At 45.8% G+C, this 18,213-nt stretch overlaps 2 protein-coding genes across 2 annotated transcripts; one reads left to right on the top strand and one right to left on the bottom strand.

Annotated features, from left to right (window-relative positions):
- Positions 1–7,406: 7,406 nt before the first annotated feature.
- LOC136461263 (uncharacterized) lies at positions 7,407–8,669 on the top strand. The gene is made up of 3 exons (XM_066460630.1): positions 7,407–7,709; positions 7,809–8,160; positions 8,314–8,669. The coding sequence occupies exons 1-3, from the start codon at positions 7,407–7,409 to the stop codon at positions 8,667–8,669; spliced, it is 1,011 nt and encodes a 336-aa protein (XP_066316727.1).
- Positions 8,670–16,543: 7,874 nt separating this feature from the next.
- LOC136459679 (uncharacterized) lies at positions 16,544–18,213 on the bottom strand. Its single transcript, XM_066459520.1, has 4 exons — positions 17,960–18,213; positions 17,352–17,534; positions 17,051–17,209; positions 16,544–16,707 (listed from the first exon to the last, which is right to left on the bottom strand). The coding sequence occupies exons 1-4, from the start codon at positions 17,963–17,965 to the stop codon at positions 16,651–16,653; spliced, it is 405 nt and encodes a 134-aa protein (XP_066315617.1). The 5' UTR covers positions 17,966–18,213; the 3' UTR covers positions 16,544–16,650.

Consider the following 18,213-nt stretch of genomic DNA (forward strand, 5'->3'; position numbering starts at 1 on the left):
AACAGGAGAGCTGCAGATTATATTAAAAACAAGAAGAAGCTCAGACTGAACAGTACAACGTATCAACCACCCCGAAGGGTAAAAACCACAACAAAGCAACGTAGCTAAGAAACTACCACAACAACTAAAAGCAACTATCTATCGACAATACAACAACCGATTGGAAAAGGCCTCAACACGTGGCACAACACCACCTCACCACTGAAGCACACCACCAGCAAATGTCAATCCAACACCAGCCAGCTGCCACATTGCGCCACTGTTGCTGAGCGATCAAGACAGCAAGTTGAAAAGGCCATCAGCACCACTTGCGCCATCTTTACAGACTATGCCCTATACCGAGCCAGCCACTGCCATGCAGGGCTAGCCACCATAGGTCACTGCAAGTTGTGTAGCTTCCATACCATCAGAATTGTTGCGCCATCACTTGACGTTGTCCCATGCCAGACTAGCCCATGCCACGCATGGCTAGCCGCCACACTCCGCTACAAGCCGTCACCCCAACACATGAGCAGCTGCCTTTGGTCATCCACATGTTGTCCATTTCCATCGAGATCCGGTGCATATACCGTAGCTCCCGGCAACCAAGTTGCTTCCCCGAAAATAGCAAGACGAATATGGGGCCTCCAACTGCCACAAAGGGTCTCCTTGCGCCGAAACGGCCACCGCTATGCGGAATCACTCACCGCCACACCACGCAGGCCACTTCAGCAACACATCTCTGTTGGCCACCTCCTCCCACGCTGGCCTCCTTGCCAACTTCGTGGACACCACTGGCACACGGTTCCACCAAACCATAGCCCACAACTGCCATGCAGAAGCCTTGCCCTCCAATTGCTGCGCCAACACCCTCTCTGAAAGGTCCTAATATGGCTAGAGGGGGGTAAATAGCCTATTTAAAATTCTACAAATCAACTAGAGCAATTTGATTAGTAAGACAAATAGCGTAATGCAAACTTGCTCTAACTCTACGAGGGTTGCAAGCCACCTATCCAATCAATTCTAGTTGCAATGATAGCTAGACACATAACTTGCTATGATATTACTCACTAAGAGCTCTCAATCTTTCTACTCTAAAGAGCTCCACTAAGCAAACTCAAATAGCAAAGCAAGCTCTCAAAACTAATTACACTAAAGAGCTTGCTACAACTAGTTTGCAAGAATATAAACGAGTGAGTAGGATGGTTATACCGTCGTGTAGAGGAATGAACCAATTACAAGATGAAGATCAAGCCAATTACCGGAAGAATGCAAATGACAAGAGACAACCGATTTTTCTTCCAAGGTTCACGTGCTTGCTAACATGCTAGTCCCCATTGTGTCGACCAACACTTGGTGGTTCGGCGGCTAAGAGGTATTTCACAAACCTCGTCCACACGATTGGACACCGCAAGAACCGACCCACAAGTGAGATAACTCAATGACACGAGCAATTTACTAGAGTTACCTTTCGGCACTCCGTCGGGGAAGGTACAACTCCCCTTACAATCACCGGAGATGGCCACGAACAATCACCAACTCGTGCCGATCCTCCACCGCTGCACCGAGCCATCTAGGTGGTGGCAACCACCAAGAGTAACAAGCGAAATTCGCAGCGCGACACGAATACCAAGTGACTCTAGATGCAATCACTCAAGCAATGCACTTGGATTCTCTTCCAATCTTACAATGATGATGAATCAATAATGGAGATGAGTGGGAGGGCTTTGGCTAAGCTCACAAGGTTGCTATGTCAATGAAAATGTGTAAGACTTGGAGCTTGAGCCGGCCATGGGGCTTTAAATAGAAGCCCCCATCAAATAGAGCCGTTATACTCCTTCACTGGGCATAACGCGGGCTGACCGGACCCTAGACCCAGCGTCTAGTCAACCGATGTAAGCCACGTGTCATTGTCCATTCAACCGGAACCACCCAATCGCAACGGCTAAGTAGCGACCGGACGCTCCGGCACAAATGACTGGACGCTGGACCCCCAGCGTCCGGTCGTTTACAGTAAGGTTCCAAACCAGGTTTTCTTTGACCGGATGTGTCCGGTCCACCTCGACCGGACACACCTCAGCGTCCGGTGCAAAACCCTGGATACTGTGCTGACCCGTCAGTTCGACCAGACCCGGACTTCCAGCGTTCGGTCAATTCAGACCTAGCGTCCGGTCAATAGACCGACGCTGGCATCTTCACTGCTACGCCTGACCGAACATGCCGGTCCACCCAAGGTCAGCGTCTGGTCACAGTGAAAACAGTGAGACTGAGTTCCTTTCTCTATTTTCTTCACCCTTGCTCAAATGTGCTAACCACCAAGTGTATCACCTTGTGCACATGTGTTAGCATATTTTCACAAATGTTTTCAAGGGTGTTAGCACTCCACTAGATCCTAAATGCATATGCAATGAATTAGAGCATCTAGTGGCACTTTGATAATCGCATTTCGATACGAGTTTCACTCCTCTTAATAGTACGGCTATCTATCCTAAATGTGATCACACTCACTAAGTATCTCGATCACTAAAACAAAATGGCTCATATCATTTATACCTTTGCCTTGAGCCTTTTGTTTTTCTCTTTCTTCTTTTCCAAGTTTAAGCATTTGATCATCACTATGCCATCACCATCGTCATGATCTTCGCCATTGCTTCATCACTTGGAGTAGTGCTATCTATCTTATAATCACTTTGATAAACTAGGTTAGCACTTAGGGTTTCATCAATTAACCAAAACCAAACTAGAGCTTTTAATCTCCCCCTTTTTGGTAATTGATGACAACCCTTATACGAAGATATGAATTAAAGTTCATTTGAATCCATGTTGCTTGCCCAAGCATATTTACCATGTGTAAAGGATGTGGACAAGTTTCATGAACTCCATATGATAGCAATTGCTCCCCCTACATATGTGCTAAGAGTTTGGATTGAAGCTTTGCACATATGATTAGATAGAAAATATAGGAGACAATTTCTACCAAATGATGCTAAGGTATAAGAGATGGATCTTTGAAACGTGATATCAATCGGAGTGCACCAACATACCATCCTTAGCACCATTAGTAACTAGACATACACAAAAACTAGAATACCCTATGAGATCAATATTACAAATAAGGGTCTAGTTTCCATAGAATGAACATAGGTCTAGTTACTTTAGCCTATGCATGCTAGTTTTTCATTTCAACATTCAAACCTACAACTAGTATACACCACACAAGCATGGATATTGAATTTAAAAATTTATGCCATGCAAGCAAACATATGTAATGCACATTCAAATTTACCATACAAGTTCATGAGCTTGCTCCCCCTATTTGTATGCTCAAAATTTTAATTGATCCTCTTCCTTTGTCATATTTTATCTCTCCCCCTTTGTTTTATCTCTCCCCCTTTATTTCTTTGTTGTCTTTTCACTATCTTTGTACACTATTTCTCCCCCTTTGTCATCAATGACCACAAAGGCTTAAAGTGTAGATAGGATAGGATTATCAATGTCAACATTTAGCACAAAAGGTGACCTCAAATTATAGATATGTTGGGGTGAAATCATGTGAAGTGAGGATTATTTTCCTAATTTGGTTCAATCTAGATTACTTGCAAAGGATATTTAACTCGGTTTGATCCAAGGACAAGCTTCTTCACACCTTCAATTAAGGGTTATCTTGTACCATATTGAGTTAAACACTTATAGCTCATTTTCTAAATCAAACACTAGGTTTGCAAGCCCACAAACATGTCATATGCTACCACTAGATCATTTCAAACATACAAGCAATAGTGGTACCATACAAGCATCAAATTCATTTGATTTTCATGAATGAGCCTATTCAAATGTGAAATATGTCTAGATGCACTAATCATATCCTTAGCAAGGATGTATGCCATGCCAATCAACTTTTACCTTGGATTGCTCGAAGGAGAGGCATGTCATATAATGGGGGTGCATCAACACATATTGGAGAAGTCAAGTATGTTCAATTCATTCCTTAGCTTGCAAAACCTCTTCTCATTAAGTGGCTTGGTGAATATGTCGGCAAGTTAATCTTCGGTGCCCACACTCTCTATGCAAATGTCCCCTTTTTATTGGTGATCTCTTATGAAGTGATGACGGACATCTATATGCTTTGTTCTTGAGTGTTGAACCGGGTTGTTGGTGAGCTTTACGGCACTTTCATTGTCACATAGCAATGGCACTTGCTTGAACTTGATTCCAAAATCACTCAAAGTAGCCTTCATCCAAAGTAATTGAGCATAACAACTACCGGCCGAAATATACTCCGCTTCGGCGGTTGAAAGTGCTACACTATTTTGCTTCTTTGATGACCAAGACACAAGTGATCTTCTCAATAGTTGACATGTGCCCGATGTGCTCTTTCTCTCAACTTTGCATCCCGCATAATCGGAGTCCGAATATCCAATCAACTCAAATCTTGCTCCTTTGGGATACCATAATCCAACATTTTGTGTATGCTTCAAGTACCTCAATATTCTCTTTGTTGCCTTCAAATGACTTTTTTTGGTGAGGCTTAAAATCTAGCACACATGCATACACTAAACATTACATCCGGCATTGATGCGGTCACATAGAGTAGACTTCCAATCATAGACCGATACATCTTTTGATCCACCATGTTGCCACTAGCATCACTATTGATTTGTTGATCAAAAGATGATATCATCAACATAGATTTGCATTACAAACAAGTCATTTTCAAGCTTCTTGGTGAAGAGAGTGGTGTCAACCTTTCCCATCTTGAATCCCTTAGAGAGTAGAAAATCCCTCAATCTCTCATACCATGCTCTAGGTGCTTGTTTCAATCCATACAAAGCATTTCTCAACTTGAACACATGGTTGGGTTTCTTTTCATCTTCAAAACCGAGAGGTTGCTCAACATACATAAGCTCATTGATGTACCTATTTAGAAATGCACTTTTCACATCCATTTGGTACAACTTGATGTTGTTGGCACAAGCATAAGCTAGCAAGATCCTAATTGCTTCCAATCTTGCAACCGAGGCATATGTTTCCCCAAAGTCAAGACCTTCAATTTGAGTGTAACCTTGAGCCACTAATTTTGCTTTGTTCCTTATTACTATCCCATCTTGATCTTGCTTGTTCCGAAAGATCCACTTAGTTCCAATCACATTATGATCCTTAGCCCTCTCAACTAAATCTCATACTTAGTTTCTTGTGAAGTTGTTTAGCTCTTCATACATAGCCATGCCCATGCCCTATTACTATTGCAGGTTGCAACACTGTAGCAATTAAGAGTTCATCTAGAACAAATGCTTATGCTTAGTACAAGAGGTTCAGATCCTGTTAGCTTAATCCATGGTTGGTAAAGACCTCCACTGTTAGCCCATGTCCCTCCCCCTCTGGCTCTGGCGCTTGCAGTGGCGACATCAGTTGAACCCGGCGGCCCTTCCATCACCCAAAAATGCTGTACTCCTGGATCCTGATACTGATGTCCCACGTCTGACTGGGACTGCTCTGAACCACTAAACTGTGGTGTCCCATAGCAGCTGTGACTTCGATTAAGGAGTTGAGCTCTTCCAGAGTTCACGTCTGACTGGGACTGCTCTGAACCACTAAGCTGTGGTGTCCTAGAGCAGCTGTGACTTTGAGCAAAGAGTTGAGCTCTTCCAGAGCTGCAGCCGCCTGCTTCGAGATCATCATAGTAGCTAATGCCCTGTGCCATATCACTGAGGTAATGCAGCGGTCCAAAATGCTGGCTGGCGTCCGGGCACTGCAAGTAATCAGCCAAGCACCCCGTCTCATACTCGTGGCCACCTGCATCCATGAGGCTGCCGATGCCCATGCTGGGGTGCTCGTGCTGCGGTGGCATGTACGCAGGATTGCCGGCGATGTCCAGGGACGGGTACGACGCCGCCGATGGCAAGACGGCAACGGCGGCGTCGCATGACGACTCGTCGCGCCCCACCAGGCCTGATCGTACCAGCCGTCGTAGGCATCGGCATTGCTCGGCACCGGCATATCTGAGTACTCGCCCATGTCCCCGTAGTTGTTGCCAGTGCATGGGAAGCCGTGATAAGGGTAAGAGACGGTAGTATTCGGCTGGTAGGCGTGCCATGGGAGCTGGCTACCGTAGCCGTTCTCGCCATTGCCTGGCGGCATCTGCGCCTGGCACTGATGGTTGCTGAGCATGTCCACGTCGTTGCCGTTGTTGTACTGGATCACGCCGGACGCGGGCTGCATCATGCTGGCATTATTCAGCGGAAGCGGCTCGGCACCGTCCCACATGAGCTCGTCGACCCAGGCCTGGATGTCGTCGAGGTCATCGCCGCCGACGAACGGAGGACCATTCCCTTGCCCAACAGCGACCGGCACGACGGCGTCCGACGACACCTGCTGCCCAAGCTGCTGGCCATCATTGTCGGCGACGCCCAACGCCTTCTGCCTCTCAGCCGTGGCCAGAAGCGCCGCGTCGATGGACGCGAGCAGCTCCTGCAGGTTCATGTCCTTCAGCACCGCCTCGCCGGGGCACGCGAGCGCCTTGAGGCCCTGCCTCCGCTTCTTGTCGAGCCTGCGCTCCTCCTTGCCCAGCTGGCCGTTGACGTAGTCCAGGTACGTGTGCTTCGCCCGCTTGTCCGCCGGCAGCCTGCGGTACCTGTCGATGACGACGCCCGGGTCCGACTCCCACACGGCTGGCGCGCCGCCGCCGTGGGGGCCGGCGCAGACGACGAGCGCGACGTCGACGTCGCAGAGCTTCGTGAGCTCTTTCGCCTTCTTCACAAGCCACGCCTTCCTTCGAGCGAAGGCCTTGGCGCGATCCCGTGCGTCGCCGATGAGGCTCATCTCGATCTTGCCGCGCGGCATGGACGACGTACGGCGGCGTGGTGGTCCTGCTACGTGCGTACGCGGTCGCTCGGCTCCGGCTGTGCGGCCGGCCGCCGGCGGCTGGCTAGGAGCCTAGGACACGTACGACGGCATTGTTGGTGTAATTCTGTCATAGCATGGAAGTGTCAGAGTCTGACCAAGCCGAAGGCGGGAAGCTACAGGTTTGAACTCAGGCAGTTGCTGTGCACGCGGTGAGCGCGCCCACGACACGACATCGCTTGACGGTTGCTTTCTACTCCATTGTATCTGTGTCTTAGGCGGTTGTTTAGCCATGTATCGTGTGTAAGAGTTGCTGGTATAAGTAGCTTAGACCTCAGAGTTTGTGAGTGTGAGAAAAACTTCTATTATAATTGTGATGTACTGATCATATTAATCCGTGGAAAATAGCACTGTCCTCTGACAGTTGCCGTTCGTCATTTCTGCGTTCCAGTGCATCGCGAGTTCATACTTGTTCTTCTTGATTCTAGGCTAGCCAATTTGCATACAGGCCTGTGATTTGTGTGTTCCAAAACCATCATTTGGTATCGGAGCCGTAATCATAGCCTGATCCACCATAATATGTGAGTATGAGCGAATCAAATCGCTCTGGCGGCGACGGAGGTGGTGGCGGTGGCGGCGGTGAGCGGTATGCATATCCGCAGCTTACGGGCGTCAACTACATGAGCTGGAGCATCCGAGTGCAAGCAATTATGGAGGATCAAGGTGTGTGGGAGGTAGTAGAGCCATCGGAGGAGGCAGATGCGGCAGCAGAGGACCAGGCGGCGGCTGTGGCAAAAACTGCCAAGGACAGGAAGGCGAGGGCTCATCTCCTTCAGTGCCTACCTGATGATTTGCTCATGCAAGTGGCGAAGAAGAAGACGGGGAAGGAGGTCTAGGAGTGTCTCAAGGAGCGGTTCGTTGGTGCGGATCGTGTGAAGGAGGCAAGGTTGCAGACTTTGAAGTGTGAGTTCGATGCACTGCGCATGAAGGATGATGAAGGAGTTGATCAGTATGCAAGCAAGATTTTGGCGATGTCGGTGAAGTACGGGAACCTGGGTGGAACTCTGGATGATACGGCGATGGTGAAGAAACTCTTTGACACTGTCCCGGATCGCTTCATTACAGTTGTCGCCGGGATAGAGCAGTTCTTCGATCTGAAGAAATTGCCTTTTGAGGAGGCAGTTGGTCGTCTGAAGGCCTACGAGGAGCGGATCCAGCGGGGAGCGGGTGGATCCAGGGGTGACGGCGGGCAGCTGTTACTCACGCAGGCCGAGTGGGAGGCGCGACACAAGAAGTCAGGCGGGGAGTCCTCGGGGAAGGGGAGAGCGCAGTACGGGGGGAGTCGTGGCCGAGGCTGAGGGCGCGGTGGGCAAGGCCATGGCCGCGGCGGGCGTGGGGATGCGTCCAACAAGGAAGGCGGGGCCAAACGTGACAAGAGCCACATCAAGTGTTTCAAATGTCACAAGACTGGTCACTACACCAATCGTTGTCCAGGTGGAGATGAGAAGAAGGGAGATGAAGCTCATCATGCTCGAGTGGAGAACATCGAGCCGGTGTTGATGCTCGCGGTCACGGAGGTGCCTGAGTCGCTCGAGTTCACGCCAAGGGTGATCACGGGGATGCAGCACTCTGCTATGTACCTAGATGAAAGGCAGGTGATGCCCGAGCTACATCTGACTGGTGGAGAGAAGAAGACAGGAAATGTCTGGTATCTGGACAATGGAGCCAGCAATCACATGTCAGGTGATGCAGGCAAATTTCAAGATCTTGACAAGGGAGTGGTTGGCAAGGTCAGATTTGGTGATGGATCTGCAGTGGAGATCAAGGGAAGGGGAACACTGCTGTTTTAGTGCAGAAATGGGGATCAGTGGTTGTTGCATAATGTGTACTACATCCCAAGGCTGAGAAGCAATTTGATCAGTTTGGGGCAGCTTACTGAAGCCGGGCACAAGGTGATCATGGATGACAATTGGTTGGAGGTGTATGACAAAGTAAGACTGAAGCTTGTGTTGAGGGTTAGTCGAACTGCAAATCGACTATACCAAGCAGAGTTGAGAAGTTCAGAACCAGTGTGCTTGATGGCAAGGGTGTCTGAAGAAGCCTGGCTATGGCATGGTAGGCTTGGTCATGCAAGCTTTCGGTCGCTGAAGCTGTTGTCAGAAAGATCCATGGTGGGAGGTGTTCCTGTGATTGATCACACTGATGAAGTCTGTCAGGCATGTTTGGCAGGGAAGCAAACACGCATGGCATTCCCTAGGATGGCACAGTGGCATGCAAGCAAGCCTTTGGAGTTGCTCCACATTGATTTATGTGGACCTATCTCACCTACAACTACAGGAGGTAACAAGTGTTTCATGCTCATTGTTGATGACTGTTCTAGAATGATGTCTGTCTTTATGCTTAAGTCCAAAGATGAAGCTAGTTGTGCATTTGCTAAGTTTAAGACAGTAGCAGAGAATGATTTAGAACAGAAAATCAAAATTCTAAGATCAGACAGAGGTGGGGAGTTCTTATCTATTTCTTTCAGAGATATATGTGAACAGGCTGGGATTAAAAGGTAGTTCACAGCTCCATATACACCACAGCAGAATGGAGTAGTAGAGAGGAAAAATAGGACCGTGATGGAGATGTCTAGATCACTGTTAAAGAGCATGAGAGTGTCAGGAAGATTTTGGGGAGAAGCTGTCAGACATTCAGTATACTTGTTGAATAGGTTGCCAACTAAGGCTTTGGAATGGTAGAAAACCTCATCTTGGTCATTTGAAGGTGTTTGGCAGTGTGGGTCATGTGAAAAACACAATGCCACACCTGAGAAAATTGGAGGACAGAAGCACTCCAATGGTCTACTTTGGAGTTGAGGAGGGGAGTAAAGCTCATAGGATGTTTAATCCTCAGACTAACAAACTTGTGGTGAGCAGAGATGCTATTTTTGAGGAGTCTAAGAGCTGGAATTGGAAGTCAAGCAATGAGTTTTCTGAAGAAGCAGATTTTACAGTAGAAAAGCAAGATCATTTCATTACTCATAATGTGGGATTTGCTGATGAAAATGATGGGGTGAGAACTCTCAGCATGGCTCTCTTGTTGGGTCAACAAGTGTAGTTGGATCAACAAGTGGAGGAGAAGCTGTCCAAGAGTCAGGTTCAGTCAGTACAGGATCTGAAGAGCATTCAGTTACTATTCCAGAACCGACAATAGAAACAGAAGAAGTGAATTCTGGAAATTTTGCACATGGAGCAGGTTGCGATCAACAACCTGAGGATCCAGGAAATGGTAGTGACTATGATGAGGAACCTTTGAGGTTCAGAAACTTAAATGAAGTCTATGATGAAACTAGCGAAGTTGATTTGACATCAGACTCAGAATTCAGTGCATTGCTTGCAATGATGGAAGAGCCATCCACATACCAAGAAGCTGCTGAAACTGTGGAGTGGGTGGCTGCTATGGACAGTGAAATACAGTCCATATGCAAAAATGGGACATGGGAACTTGCAGAGTTACCATCTGGTCATAAGCCTATTGGACTTAAATGGGTTTATAAGCTAAAAAGAAATTCAGTGGGAGATGTGATTAAGCACAAAGCTAGATTGGTTGCTAAGGGATATGTGCAGAAGCATGGAGTGGACTTTGATGAGGTATTTGCTCCAGTGGCCAGGCTTGATACAATAAGGTTGCTGCTGGCACTTGCTACAAATAGGGGTTGGCAAGTTCACCATTTAGATGTCAAATCTGCATTTTTGAATGGAGAACTTGAAGAGGAGGTCTATGTAAGTCAACCAGAAGGCTATGTGCAGAAGGGAAAAGAGAAGATGGTACTCAAACTCAGTAAAGCTCTTTATGGGTTGAGACAAGCTCCAAGGGCCTAGAATATCAGGTTGGACAAAAGCCTGAAGAAACTTGGATTTAAGAAGTGTCCAAGTGAAGCAGCTGTGTATAAGAGGGGTACTAGAAATAGTGCAGTGGTACTTGGGGTATATGTTGATGATTTGATTGCTACAGGAGAAAATCCAGGTGAGATTGATCTGTTCAAGAAACAAATGACATCTGAATTTGATATGAGTGACTTGGGGCTGTTGTCCTTTTACCTTAGGATAGAGGTGGAACAGCAGAAAGATCATATCACAATCAAACAGTCTAGCTATGCCAATAAAGTACTAGCACAGTTTGGAATGGCAGATTGCAATTCAGCAAAACTTCCAATGAGCCCTAGGGTGAAACTTGATGAAGACAAGCAAGGTGTGTCTGTGGACTCAACTGAGTATAGAAAAGTCATTGGTTGTCTCAGATATCTGCTGCATACAAGACCTGATCTGTCTTTTTCAGTGGGTATGGCTAGTAGATTTATGGAGAAGCCAACATTGATGCATCAAAGAGCAGTCAAACATATTCTAAGATACTTGAAGGGAACTGTTAACTATGGTTTGGTGTATACTCAGGAAGGTAAGCAGGAGGTGCTAGTGGACTATTCAGACAGTGATCGTGCAGGGGATATTGTTGGGAGAAGAAGTACAGGAGGGATGGTTTTCTATCTCAATGAGAGTTTGATCACTTGGAATTCTTACAAGGAGAAAACAGTAGCTTTATCTTCATGTGAAGCTGAGTTTATGGCAGCTACTGCAGCAGCTATGCAGGGTTTGTGGTTGAGAAGTCTGCTGGCCGAGATCACTGGGTTACCACCACAGACAGTAAAGTTGTATGTTGACAACAACTCAGCAATTGCTCTAATGAAGAATCCTATGTTCCATGGGCGTAGTAAACACATTGATACAAAATACCATTTCATTAGAGAATGTGTTGAGAGATGTCAGTTTCAGGTGAAGAGGGTGAGCATCGAGGAACAGAAGGCAGATGCTCTGACTAAGGCGCTGCCAGCAGTGAAGTTGGCAATGATGAGGCACTTACTTGGCGTTCGTGACCTCAGTGCATGTCAGAATTAGGGGGGAGTATGTTGGTGTAATTCTGTCATAGCATGGAAGTGTCAGAGTCTGACCAAGCCGAAGGCGGGAAGCTACATGTTTGAACTCAGGCAGTTGTTGTGCACGCGGTGAGCGCGCCCACGACACGACGTCGCTTGACGGTTGCTTTCTACTCCATTGTATCTGTGTCTTAGGTGGTTGTTTAGCCAGGTATCGTGTGTAAGAGTTACTGGTATAAGTAGCTTAGACCTCAGAGTTTGTGAGTGTGAGAAAAACTTCTATTGTAATTGTGATGTACTGATCATATTAATCCGTGGAAAATAGCACTGTCCTCTGACAGTTGCCGTTCGTCATTTCTGCGTTCCAGTGCATCGCGAGTTCATACTTGTTCTTCTTGATTCTAGGCTAGCCAATTTGCATACAGGCCTGTGATTTGTGTGTTCTAAAACCATCAGGCGTTGCAGGAGCTATGCGATATTGTGCATGTCCGGTCCACCGCGTACACGGACAAGGTATATATGTACGAAGGGAGACGCACGAGCACCGTACCGGCGGTGGACACGAACACGGACCCGTGGAGATCCGCCCAGCGGCGGTGCCTGCGCGTATCTCGATACCGTTCCGAACACGGAGACTCCTCTTCTCCTTGTTGGATTGGAAGACCGAACACGGAGACTCGCAGTTATGGCACGCTATCCGAATCCGACTGCAACAGGACTAGTACATAGCGCTCTTCTGCTCAAACTTAGCTGCACGACTGTAACGGCCCTATTCGGCTTATCCCATATTCGACTTCTTTTTTCAGCCGGAACAGTGTTTTTCTCTTACAACAATTCAGCCGGAATGGTGTTTTTCAATCAGTTTCAGCCAAGTTTCAGAGCAGCGAACAGGACCAACATGGAGCCAGCCCCTCCCATCTCTTGTAGATTGATAGAATCCGGTATATATCGAGATTCTATTAGATTCTGCAAAATGTATATGCCTTCTATATATATATATGTGATTTTATATGTGTTATATAAAAATTTACTATATGATATTATTTTGAATAATCTATTTGGCTTTTAAAATTCTAAGTTGACTTGTTGACATTATTATCAACCAACCTAGCGTTCTATTTCTATCACAGTCAAATCATCTTAAAAGTTAAAAAAAAAAATCAACGGAGGAGGGTTTCCCCACCTGAGATTTTATTGGAAGTAGGCTCAATTCACATGATTACAAGTGAGATTTACATCCGGTTTTAAGAGAAGAGGGGGGCGGGGTACGTGGTACATTGTAGCTTGAAAATCTTCACACCGGTGAAAACCATCTTAAAAGGGCACTATATCAACTAATTACTTTCATCTCGGAGAAGTAACGCGGTCGCGGTGGGTTCTGGGTGGTTTACCTGTGCTGTTCCGTGACACTCGGGCGGGCTTTCAAGGTCGCAGGTCATGTTTTGTAATATAAGCCTCCTTACTGCTACTTCTCGTGTTCTTGTTTGAGTTTATTTACTGGTGTTTTCTATACACTTATAAAAGTTGAATCGAAACACTAGAGTACTCACTACGCCAGATAAGCAAATTAGTGACGGTTCGTGATGTCAGTTAGTGACGCTGAAGACAAGCGTCTGAAATTTTACATCTGTGACGTGGACAGTAGTAGTGACGGGTGTGCACCCGTCTCAGATAAGTAGACAAAAGAGACGGTTATTACACGAACCGTCTCTGATAAGTAATAATAGTGACGGCTATAGAGAATCTACCCGTCTAAGATAATTACATAAAACAGACGGTTTTTGTTTCAAACCATTCGTGACCCATAAAAAATTGCGACGGTTGTATAACCCCTTCTCTGAAATCTTAAAAACAAGTCGGCTGTAACAAAAAAAAATTGTGGCGGCTACAACACCCCTCTCAGTATTAAAAGTGACGGCTAAAATATACTCGTCTCATTTAAGAAACAGACGGTTCGGTGACGGGCCGGTTCTTGTACAGCATGTCTGACACAGTTTGTATGTTACACATACAAAACAACTGCTAATATTACCAACTCAATAAAACTAATACAACACATATGTTTATGCAAATCCATCTTTAGGTCAACAACAGTTAAAAGTGTGCACAGTTACATAGAGGCATATAAGTGTGACAAATAAACATACGGAGCAACTTAAGTAACCAACTGCAGCACATGTCTCACAAATCAATGCTCAAGAAACCTAGATGAGTCCAAAATAAAATTGCCCCGTCTCATTTCATGCCTTCGGGAATTGCGACATCAGGAATGAGGCAATATCTTCTCAGATTCCCAACAACACACTTCTGTCCAGTATCGTGCTGGCCACCTCAAAATCCTTGCATATAAAGAAAGAATAAAGACAGCCTTTTAGTATGACGACAGTAAATCAACGTGGTTCGCACAAACATACCCTAGGATCTTTACAAGTTGCGGCCGCCATTGCTAACTTCATGTGATGTGCAGTGTAGAAGCCACAAGTGCGGTCATTGAGTTGTCGGTGGCACTTGCAAAAGTTATGCATGAAAACATCAGTACGTGGATACTAGTACCGATTCAAAAGGAATTCAACAACACAACAAAATTAATTACCGGGAATTTAGTGGCATGTGAAAGTGGAGCCTTGTTAGCTGCCTTTTTTTTCGTAATTTTAAAGCACAAAAGCCCTGCAATCATGCAACGTGGACATGTGTCAGTATGTATACTGGTTCCCCACTTATATATGTGTACAGTAGCCAAATGCAACTCAAGACAAACTAACTAGTTAATCACTGCTTTCAACAACGAATGGTCTCGTTGTTTTGATCTATCGGAATCAAGGTACACGACCTTGTTCCACTTAGGGATGACTACCACCAATAACCAACGATCTCCTGTATTGTGGGCAAACATTATAAGGCTATCCGGCTCCTTTGCATAACGATTGAACACACTTTTCACATAATCCACAACAACGGATTCATTGCAACGAATGTTGGATTTCAAGAACACCTGGGGTTCCATAATACCCACAGACAAGCTATCTTCCATAACCTTTTGTACCATGTACCTGAATGAACACAAAACAAAAGGGGGCTTTATTAATTAATTCATGTATGTTGTTTCCCTATCCTAATAACACCAGATTTGTTTTCTAATTTTTAATTTAATGGATAAAAAATGAATTAATGGCGTGGACATCAAAATATAATCCAAGTCCTAATAGCATCTACCAGGAAGCTAGGGTGTCGTATGATGCACATAGATGAGCTAATCTATCTTTCAGGTAGCACCTTGCTGCCCTGTGCCACTGAGAAGCACATATATAAAGGAATTAGGTTGGAACATATACAACAATTTCAAATGGGAGCTTTCAACTTACAGGGAGAAGCAGCGTAAAAGGGACATGTCCAGCCCATCAAGATTGAATAGGCCATACAAGTCATTAAATCCAACCACAAAGTCATCAGCCGACTCGGTATGCCCTAACTGGGAAGGGTTGAAATTAACCGTTATTCCAACCTTCTGTTCAGCACTAGGTGCAAGATAGTAGGTATGGAGGGCAACAGACGAAGCACCACAGCTGTCATTCTCTTTTTCTCGTATCATTGCCTCTCCATACTTGAATTTAGGGTTGGCTTTGGTCCATGCTGAAGGTGTCTCCCTCCTTTTGTTGCCCTTCCCTGCTGTTCTGTTGACAACAAACTCGGATGTGTTCACCTGTGCACCCTTTGCATATTTAGACACCACATTTCGTTACCTCCTCTCTGTCTGCCTATGGGCTTGTGCAACCTCATTCTGCTTATCTAACAGTTACGCACGACGAACCTTCTTCTGTGTATCCATCTGCTTATGCAACTCACCCTCATTTGAAGCCACCTGCTTCTCAGTAGCAGTACTATTGGACCTCTTGAGTGCACCAGACGTTGTCGCCAGATTTTGCTCATTCTGCTGCTGGTTCTCTCCACACTTTGATGTCATGGCCTTCTCAGTAGCAGTACTATTGGACCTGTCGGGTCCACACTTATGCTCGGAATTACTTACAGGTTTATTCTATTTTCACTAGGACAATGGCATTGTTGCAACGAGCCGAGGAGCTCAGATTTTTTTTACTCCGGCTCAAATCTCACGTTCTGACCTGGGCCTCACACCAAAAATTTGCCCACGCCACCGACGTACGTGTTTGGGTCAGGTTTTTTTTTGGGGGCGGGGGAACTATAGCTCGTGCCTAGCATCATGGTCACTATTGTCTGAAAATTATGGCATGAACCCAGCTTATGTGCTGATAGAGTGAGACTTTTTAGTCTCAGGTTAGGTCGAGCGGCTCAAGATAAGGTCTTGAAGGAAGGAGGGGATATGAGAGAGACGAGAGGTTGTGGCAGGTTTGTCATATTGGCCAGTGCCACTAGCCTAGTAAAGTGTGATAGATAAGGAGAGAGAAGAAAAGATAAATGGGACGGATGCAGGACCAGGAAATAGTGTAACATTACTTTTTAAGATTAGCTACTACTATTGTTGTATCGTTATATGGCTTCTCTATTACATTGATGATTTGAATAGGTTTAGAGACAAGCTTGGCTAAATCATTGAACTTGCCGTAACAAGTCTTGCTGAAGGCATTAGTTAATCAAGGTTGATTTTGTACCTAGTAGGTTCTAGAATCAGAAAATTAACGTTATCAGATCAGATAAGATAATATTGTAAATTCTTGTTTGATTTTTTTACCGCTCTTTGTCCTAACTGCTTTAAGATGTACTAGTAAAAAAGTGAGGTAGTAAAGCAACACCAGTAAAGATGGAATGCAATGCAAGTGTTACATTCAAACGAGTTCAAAAGCAGTAGTAAGTTTCCATTAATTCCATATTAGCGTAGACACTATACAACTCTCCAGAGCACCAACCAAGCAAACTCCCCAGAAACTTATTAAGCTCTGCATCTCTCAGGCGATGCAGCTCAGGCCCAGGCACCCTCCCAGCAAATTCCTCAGCAGCTTCTTCTGCAACACAAAACAAAAGACCATGAGAACAAAATCCTCACCTAAAATCTTGCTGGCATTTACAGTCCAGCTTTATCTGGCTCATGATCTTTGACAAAGCTCCAATTGGTGTGAAAATCAAGTGCTTAAGCTTTTGAAAAAAGGTCACATCTTTGGCAAATATAGCTGTTCTATCTAGTGTTATCCTAACAAAAGCTACTTGCAAAGGGTCAGCTTAGGCTAGATAAAGGTTTATGTCAATCACATGATGAGAACTAGATAAAAAGTAAACCCACTTAGCTACACGTGGGTGCAACAAGAGACGCACTGATCTGAGAGCAAACGGGCATTACAGGGTACTTGCCTTCTTCACCTTGCACAGAAGCTGCGGGGAAATCTTGTACAGGTCCTCGTCCACAGCTCCCTTGGGCTTCCACTTCTGCTTCTCGTTCACGTAGCGCCTCCTGCCTCCCTTCCTCACCGGCACAGCGTTTTCTTTCTCCCCCTTCACTCGAACAACGCACTGCACATCAACCACAGAATCGTCAGTATCTTTGTTATAGCTAGTGCAGACTGGGTATGGAAGTGAAATTTGAAATGAAAATAGTATGAAACAGTGCTAAACTGCTAACGGAGTCGATGAAAGAAATGCAGTGTTCTTTCACCTTCTTGTAGCTGTAGGTCTTGGCAGGGAACTGGGGCACCTTGAAGAGATCCTCGTCGTCCTTCTCCGCCGGCGCGGCGAAGAAGAAGGTCCCTGCCTGGAAGTACTGGGTGACGGGCATGTCGTCCCACAGGTTCCAGTCGCCAAACGCCGGGATCTGGCGCCACTTGCAGTCGTCTTGCGCCTGTCAGAAAACGAAACGAAACGAAACATTTTACTCCTCTGGTGTGCGACTGGACAGTACGTGCATAGTTTGAGTGTAGGAAGCAGAGATATTATCGGCAGGACAAAGCCCAGACGACTGAACAATGCAATATGTAAGAAAAACAGTATGTGAATGTAGGACACGTACGTGCTTGTTTAAAAAGAAAATAAACACTGTTACGAGCATAGTATATTTCAGATTCACAGTAGATAACTACTCCTATATAAGACGAGGATATTCCAATTGCCATGGCATGTTTCGCTGTTAGCAAGGACATGGTGTATAGTTTGTTGCAAAAGGATGCAGATCCCCATATATCATGACGAGGCTAGTATTCATCTGACAAAAGAAAACAAGAGAAGAAAACCAAGGTGCTGAAGCAGTGGCTAATATTCTTGGCTTACCTCCATCTCGGTCGCAGTTGCCGACGAAGGCGCCGAGGTGCTGGAAGAAGAGGAGGAGGAAGAACAGGGGGAAAAGAACTGAGCAGCAAGCAATGCAAGGGGAGTCAAAGCTGAGTTGGAATTGGGCAGCAGAGGGTTGCTCCTCTATACATAGCTGAGCGCCCGAGCGCCCAAAGCCCAAAAGGCTTGGCCGAAGAGAATGTGGGGGCACACGTACCCAAACTTTTCAGAAAGCCGTCGAGGCAAAGCGAGCG

The sequence above is a fragment of the Miscanthus floridulus genome, chromosome 6 (assembly GCF_019320115.1).
Source record: "Miscanthus floridulus cultivar M001 chromosome 6, ASM1932011v1, whole genome shotgun sequence".
In the NCBI taxonomy this organism is placed as follows: Eukaryota; Viridiplantae; Streptophyta; class Magnoliopsida; order Poales; family Poaceae; genus Miscanthus; species Miscanthus floridulus.

What these genes read in the sequence shown, in the direction of transcription:
- LOC136461263 (XM_066460630.1), top strand. Translation starts at nt 7,407, where the DNA reads ATGAGCGAATCAAATCGCTCTGGCGGCGACGGAGGTGGTGGCGGTGGC. An exon ending in AGAAGAAGACGGGGAAGGAG is followed by an intron (nt 7,710 to 7,808) that starts GTCTAGGAGTGT and finishes CTGCGCATGAAG; the next exon opens with GATGATGAAGGAGTTGATCA. An exon ending in GAGAGCGCAGTACGGGGGGA is followed by an intron (nt 8,161 to 8,313) that starts GTCGTGGCCGAG and finishes ATCGTTGTCCAG; the next exon opens with GTGGAGATGAGAAGAAGGGA.
- LOC136459679 (XM_066459520.1), bottom strand. An exon ending in AGACCTACAGCTACAAGAAG is followed by an intron (nt 17,210 to 17,351) that starts GTGAAAGAACAC and finishes GTTGATGTGCAG; the next exon opens with TGCGTTGTTCGAGTGAAGGG. An exon ending in TTCTGTGCAAGGTGAAGAAG is followed by an intron (nt 16,708 to 17,050) that starts GCAAGTACCCTG and finishes TTTGTGTTGCAG; the next exon opens with AAGAAGCTGCTGAGGAATTT.